This window comes from Lepisosteus oculatus, chromosome 1, assembly GCF_040954835.1.
Source record: "Lepisosteus oculatus isolate fLepOcu1 chromosome 1, fLepOcu1.hap2, whole genome shotgun sequence".
Lineage (NCBI taxonomy): Eukaryota > Metazoa > Chordata > Actinopteri > Semionotiformes > Lepisosteidae > Lepisosteus > Lepisosteus oculatus.
In genome coordinates this window covers 17,728,084-17,735,275 of record NC_090696.1, presented here as the reverse complement: position 1 = coordinate 17,735,275, position 7,192 = coordinate 17,728,084, and the positions used below count along the sequence as shown (strand labels likewise).

Here is a 7,192-nt window from a genome sequence, read left to right as displayed (position 1 = left end):
GCTGAACTATTCTCTGTTCACTCATTGAACACTAAAACGCCTTAAAAGCAAGGTGCTGTCAAAACGGCGGTGCACGGACCCTGGAGAGAAAATTAAAAATGCCATTCATTTTTGATGTGATTAGAGCACCGGCATCGCAGGGCACCAGTGAATTTCCATCCTGGGTGCGAGATGCCAAAATAAGCTGCAAATGCATGTTTTGCAAATGCAGGGCTATTCTGCACAGTCCCAGTCCTTTCTTTTACACCTTGTTGGATTGTTTTTAAACGATGTAACCCCCCGGTGCTGAGACCCCCGCTGGCCCTGCAAAGGTGGTTTAAAGAAGCAGTGGGAACAAGTAAAGGTTGATTCCATGCTGAAAAAGAGCAGAAAAAAACATAACAGCCTTCTTCACTTTGGATGTGTCCCAAAGAAGACTTCATACCTAAAATGTGGTTTCTTCTCTTTTCAGTGCAGAATTAAACCTTTACTTGCTCCTTTGCAGCCTACGCATCCTGACGCAGCTTCTTGCTTGAACTAAATAAGCAGTAGCTTGGCCCAGGCAGTCGCAGACTGGCAATTTGATCATTTGTAACGGCTTCACACATCGTGCTCCTAGAAAACTCCATTCTAGCGTTCTAGTACTTGTATTTATTATATTCTAGTAATTCAACTGCTCCTAAGGAGGGATGGGAAGATGATGGTATGTGTGTTTCAAGGCTAAAACGTTCAGATTGGTGATTACATGCAACGCTTTGCTTGGAACAAAAAAAAAACTGCCTTCAGGTTTCTGTTCTAACAGAGTGCAGTTTAATTTCTCTTTTATGTTTTCCTTTTCTCATTCTTTTTTTTAAATACATTTCCTATAGTACACAGATACAATACATAATGCGGTATAAAAAATCAAAACAAAACATTAACAATTACATTTTTAAAACGAGGCTGAGATTTATGGCTTCCAGAGTATGATTGGAAACTTCCTACAAATGCCTCCTTTCAACACCAGAGGGCAGTATTCCCTAACTGTGCTGGCAACACCCGTAAAAGTCTCGGTACAAATCATGATTTGCGAAACGCTTGAGGGTCAGAGCTTCTTAGGTCTTGCATCCAGATACAAAATATATAAGCTTTTGTTTAATTCAAGGTGATAGGTTAGAAGTGCTCGTTTTAGAAGGTGTAGAAAAACCTACTGTTTGGGGATCATAACAGTAGTCTGCTTGGATGAGGTACTTTTGAGTTCACTTGCAAAAGAAAGGTTGGACTTGGCTTAACTTGCTGTAAGCTGCACACTCCAACGTTCATTCATACAGTTTAAAAACAAAGATCTCGCTTTGTTTTTGAAGGCCATTGCCTCCACCCCCCCCCCCACCCCCCTTTGCCCTTAAACCTTAGGTTAGTCTGGTTTGGTATTGCTTCTGGGTCTGACACCAGAGAGAGTGCCAAGGGGCAGCACAGAAATCTCCTAACCAGGTTCAGCTCTCGCCCTGTCCAACGAGCCCTTGCAGCCCAATTCGTGCCCCTGTCTCTCTCCGGTGTCCTGAGCTGAGCCCATGCAGTGAATCTGAATTGCATGCCTGTGGCACTCTGTGCCAAACAGTTCCAGTTGCATATAGGTGCACCTGAGCAGAACCTTAAAGGGATTGTTTTCCTTTTGGAATACTTTCATATGGTTTGTGTAATTTTGTATTTGTAATAGTTCCCACAGAACAGAGGTCACCCACCAGTCCTGGTGTTTTTTTTTTTGAAAGCCCCTCACACCTCGCTCCAGCCCACCTTCATCACCTCATTGAAGCGCTGATGCGTTCCTCGGTTGTAATATTTTGACAAGTTTTCTTTTCTACTCAAATGTTTGAGGTCTTACGTTGCTTATGAAATAAAATAAGTGAAAGCTGCCCCCCCACCTCCCTCCCTCCCAACGTGTTTAAAAAGCTGAAAATAGGCAGACAGCTCCATCTGTCCGTTTTCTAAGCGCTTCTTCCAATTCAAGGTCGCAGGGGAGCCAGCTCCTCAATAAGCAAGGAGCACAAGGCGGGCTACACCCTGGATGGGACACTAGTCCACGTGCACAGGAAGCCGTTCTCCCAGAAGCCAATTAACCTACCAGCATGATTTTGGACTGTGGGAGGAAACAGGGAGAGCATACAGACTCCACACAGAGGGCACCCAAGGTACGGAATTCTTCTTTAGAAGGGGTTTAACTTAATTGATTCTGTTACATACCCCCCCTTATGTTCCTACCGTATACAGTACCCCCATCTACTGTCTCCTCTCGTGTTTTTTCCTTGTGTATGTCATGGAGTTTTTCTTTTTTGTTGTTGTCATTCTATATAGCGCTTTGAGAAGCCACCTCTAACGGTGCTGTATCAAATAAGATTACTATTATTAATTCTATTATTCATGAGACGTGGAGCCCCAGCGCTGTGAGGCATGCTGAGGTCAATGTACCGTCGTGCTGCCCGCAGTCTGAATTAAGGCAGCGCTGCTCTAAGGGAGCTGCACTGGAATGATGAGCAGCAGTGTGGGGTTGTCCAGGACCAGGACTGGGAGCCCCTCCCCCCCATCCCCCCCCCACCTCACTCACACCCCCCGACTCGGTGTTGCCTGGAAGTTACAGCAGCTGGAATACCGCCCCGCACCCGTGTCTCTCTGCCGCCGCATCAGCACCAGTGTGTTTTACAGTGTAGAGTATACCGTCTCTCAGATGTTTCTCTTTGTACAGTGTAGAGACCTGAACTATTTACAGGAAAGAAAAACATCCAAATCGACAACGTAAACCTTGAAAATGCAGTTCCCTGAATATAAAAAAGACAGCTGGGAGTGTGAACGGAAATACAAAATAAAAATGTAAACAACGGTTGTTCTTTCGGGCTCTGCAGCAGAAGGACAATAAAATTATAAATATATATATATATGAATATCGGGAGCGCCGTGTTTCTTTGACCTTTCCCAAGCTTTCTGGAAGTTAGGGTGTCGACCCTGTGGCCCGCGGGCCTGGACTATCGCCTGCTTCTGCGCCGAAAAGAGAGCGGCTCCTGAGAGGCGTTCCTGCCCAGGGAAGAGCTGTGTAGACCAACAGCCGCTGCCGTCCAGGACCATGGTGAGCGCTCATGACCTGTGCCAGCCCAGAACCAGCCTAGAACCAGAACCAGCCCACCCCAGGACCAACCCAGCTCCAGACCAGAACCATCCCAGCCCAGAACCAGCCCAGTTCCAGCCTAGAACCAGCCCAGAACCAGCCTAGAACCAGGCTAGCCCCAGACCAGAACCAGCCTAGAACCAGTCCAGCCCCAGCCCAGAACCAGACTAGAACCAGCCCAGCTCCAGCCTAGAACCAGAACCAGTCCACCCCAGACCCAACCCAGCTCCAGCCTAGAACCAGCCCAGAACCAACCTAGAACCAGACCAGCCCCAGCCCAGAACCAGCCCAGCTCAGAACCAGACCAGCTCCAGCCCAGAACCAGCCTTGAACCAGACCAGCGTCCCTCCCTCTCCTTTCACCTGCGCAGTCAGAATCATCAGTCCATAAATAAGTAGCTATTTTTTAAAAATGTAAAATTTAAGGATGAAAAGAAGCCCCCCTGTTCCCCAGGAGTGGAGGGGGGTGCTGGCCAGGGACTGTGGGGGTTGGTAATGGGGTGAGACTGGCCCCCACAGGGGCCGGGGGGATATATACAGATGCCTGGTGGGAAAGGGGTCCTTGGGGTCTTCACCAGGTGACAGTGTTGGAGGGACGGCTGGCCTCCGCGCTGCCCGAGTGGTCCAGCTCGGCGCTGTCACAGTCCGAGTCGTCGTAGAGGGATGGGTTCTGAAAGGGGGGAATAAAGCTTAGTGTTAGAACCAACAGGGGCTCTATCTGGATTCTAGGTTGATGTGGTAAGTTACATGACCTATGGGGATGCAGAAAAGGTCACGCGACCTTTCATACACGTTACAGCAGTGGTCATGTGACCTTTCATACGCATCACGGCAGAGAGGTCATGTGACCTTCTGTTTATGTGACAACAGAGGCCACATTGCAGCAGAGGAAAAGTGCCACTAATATAGAACATAATGCTAAGAAACCTATATTCGTGAAGGGATTTCCTGGAATACCCTGAAAAGTTTCTAAAGCTTTTCGCCGAGCTGCAAAGCCTCCTCCATTTTTCAAACCCCCAATAAACGTCAGCTGGTTTTTCTAGCACCTTGTCCCAGGTGAGAAGGCCCTCAGCTGAGTGCTCTTCACCCAAGGCGAAATTCCCCCTTGCTGGAATGGCACTTTCAAAACTGTGCAATTCCGCTGAAGAAACAGGGATGAAAACGTGTCTTTGGTCCAAAACAGAAGGTGGAAGGTTCAGAGGATTTTCAGGACTGTTTTCTAAACTGTCAGAACACATTTGTTTTCACTCGACAGCACACAATTCCATTTTTTATTCTAATAAGCTTTAGTATTATTTTTCTTTAAGTCAGAGTCGCTTACATTGAAGGTTTCATATTGTGGTTTTGCCTGAGCTTTTTTTTAAATGGCCTCTCTAATAAATTGTTATAGTAAACAGTCATATTTACTGTTATGGGGCGCAATTGATGACAGTGCATGAGGAGTTTGTATGGACAGCAGTGTCTTTATTCTTGTATGGTCAGTTGCATCTAGTGAAGAAGAGGTATTTTAGGAGGTTTATAAAATCATGCAGGCAGTGCTGGGACCCCATAGTGTCCCGTCTGGGTGGAGTTTGTAAGTTCCCCACATGTTTGTATAGGTTGCCTTATGCATGCCCTGGTCCAAAGGCATATTGGTAGTTTAACTGCCTTCTGGGAAAACTGTACCTGGTGTGAGTGTGTTTGTGTCTGTGTCTGTTTATGCCCTGCGATGGACTGGCGTGTAACCTGCTTTGCGCCTGTTGTTTGCTGGGATAGGCTCTGGCTCCTCCACGACCCCGAACTGGAGAAATCCATTAGAAAATGGGTCGATGGACAAAATGGTGCAGGGCCTGACACAGATGCTTGTGCAGAAGCTGGATATTTATTAACACAGCTACAGTATATAGTCTAGGGAAACTATACAGCGCCATTACCACTCAGGAGGTGCATTTTTATTGTAGCATGACTTGGTCAAGGATCAGTAACCTATCGTTGCTGGAGTGCTACGGTGACCATTAAGCCAGGCGGAGCTCAGCAGGGATACACTGAGAAAGAGACAGCAGATCCCTGGGATCAGGTCCGCAGATCCTCGCTGTACGACTCGCTGTTAAGCAGGCATCGGGGGGGAGGTTGGGGTTGTGGCGGACAGTGGCGTTACCTCGTAGGCGCTCTGCTCGGCGTTGAGCTGGGTCTTGACCTCGCGCACCGCGGCCTCCTTCTCCGAGAGCCCGTCCGACTGCTGCAGCACGTCCACCGGGATCTCGGAGCTCTGGGACAGCAGGTCGTCCGACTTGTCGTCCAGCCGCTCGTCCGTGTTGGTGCTGACCACGTCCGGGGTCCCGCTGTGCGAGTGGTCGCTGGTGTTGCCTTCCTCGCCGTCCGACACCGAGAGGTTCTCCGAGCTGAAGGTGGACAGGGACTGGCACTTCGTCATGCCTGCCGGCCGCCTGCAGGGGTGCAGAACCAACAAGGACTTGATGCCAGCTCATCTGCCCATCCCCCGTCCCGCTGGCGGCCCACCCTGGCATATTTTGTTTGCTGCACACCAGATGCTGAGCGTGTTAAAATCTATGATCTTCCTGTGTTGTTCCACCATTGATTCAATGGAGAATCGCTACATGTTCCTAAATGTGCAGGTAGTCCTAGCTTGTAGCTGTTCATACCTCTAGTAAAACTTGAACATATTTGATTTTTTTCACTGTCTCGCATTTCTGCAAAGCGCCACTGCTTTCATGTGCTGCAGTACCCCTGTCAGAGGCTGGCTAATTGTGTCATATTTGGAGCAAACCTGAGACTTGAAAATGCATGTTTCTCTGTCATGCTTTGTGAGTTATATGAGGGAAGATGGACCTTGCACTGAATAGAAAATGGGTCATTTATAGTGGATGGGCTGTTGCAACAATATCCTGTACAAAGAAACCTGAACAGAGAAGTGATTGCTGACTGTGTGCACTGCTGGACAAAGTATTAACAAAAACGCTCATAAATATCTGTGCAAACATAGCTGTTTCATTTATTTTCTAACTTCATTGCTGCTGATAGAATTAGACTCCACACCTCGATAACAATGTCACGCACACATTTATGATACGGACATAAACCCCAAGTGAGAAAACGGAGCTCTACTGCCTGAGATGGCATAGACCCTGCTTTCATGAGCAGTGATGTTAAGTGTTGACAGACACATCTCAGAGTACAGAATCTGATTAGTGTTGTTCTGGTACTGAGTCTTTACAAACTCTATAAAAATACAAAAAACAAATCACATTACAAACTGGTGTTCTGAGAGAGACTTTCAATATTTTGCCCCTCTCTGCATCCCCTCCCCACCAGAGTAAAGGTTTGTGAACCCCTCTAGAGGTTCTTGTACATTTTAGATCTAAAACAGAACGCGATTTCATGAACGTTTAAAGGGGAACTGCAATGCTATCTTTATATTTATAGAAAGAATCAGTATTATTGAGTGTATTTCAAACCAGAATAAAAGCCAAATGTACGCAGTAACTTGTAAAACATCAGATTTATAGCACAGAATAAACTAAATCCCCAGGTGTGCACAGTGCCATATTGTGCTATTCAGAAAGAGGCAAGAAAACATCCAGTGAGATGAAGTGGCCCCATTACACTGTTAAACAAGCAGGCCTCTGAATACATCTCTCTTAATCCAATAGAAATAATGCTCTCGAGTTCAAGAGAGTTTTGCCGGTAACTGGAACCTACTTGTTAATTCATGCATTCAGATCGTGTTGGAACATTTCTGCACTGAAATGTGTGCTGCACAACCTGTACTTGTTCGCTCGTACATCACATGACATCAGTCAGGACAGTGACTAGTGAGCAGGAAGGGCCTCATCACGTCACAATGTCGTGGAGCTCTCGCTGGGGGTTTGCGTCAACATGGCCACTTGCAGTACTTTCACAAAGTTCACGATTTTGTGCTTAATTTGAAAATTGTCTTTTTTTTCCCCCCTCTACCATCAATAAATATATTTTGTTACCGAGATTTAATAACTGTTCTGAGAAATTGGGACCGCAGTTCCCCTTTTAAATGAAAGATGAAAATTAAACCTGATTAAATGATGCAGATAACCTGATGGAA

General features: G+C 46.8%; 1 protein-coding gene across 5 annotated transcripts in view; it reads right to left on the bottom strand.

The window, feature by feature from the left end:
* Positions 1–766: 766 nt before the first annotated feature.
* The window catches only part of map3k12 (mitogen-activated protein kinase kinase kinase 12), a 58,172-nt gene continuing 51,746 nt past the window's right edge, over positions 767–7,192 (bottom strand). For all 5 annotated transcript variants that reach the window (XM_006629369.3, XM_015344121.2, XM_015344119.2 and 2 more), the window contains 2 exons: positions 5,252–5,540; positions 767–3,784 (listed from right to left, as the gene is read on the bottom strand). In XM_006629369.3, coding sequence (XP_006629432.2) covers positions 3,686–3,784; positions 5,252–5,540 — 388 coding nt within the window. In that variant the 3' untranslated portion in view covers positions 767–3,685. The remainder of the gene's footprint in view (positions 3,785–5,251; positions 5,541–7,192) is intronic.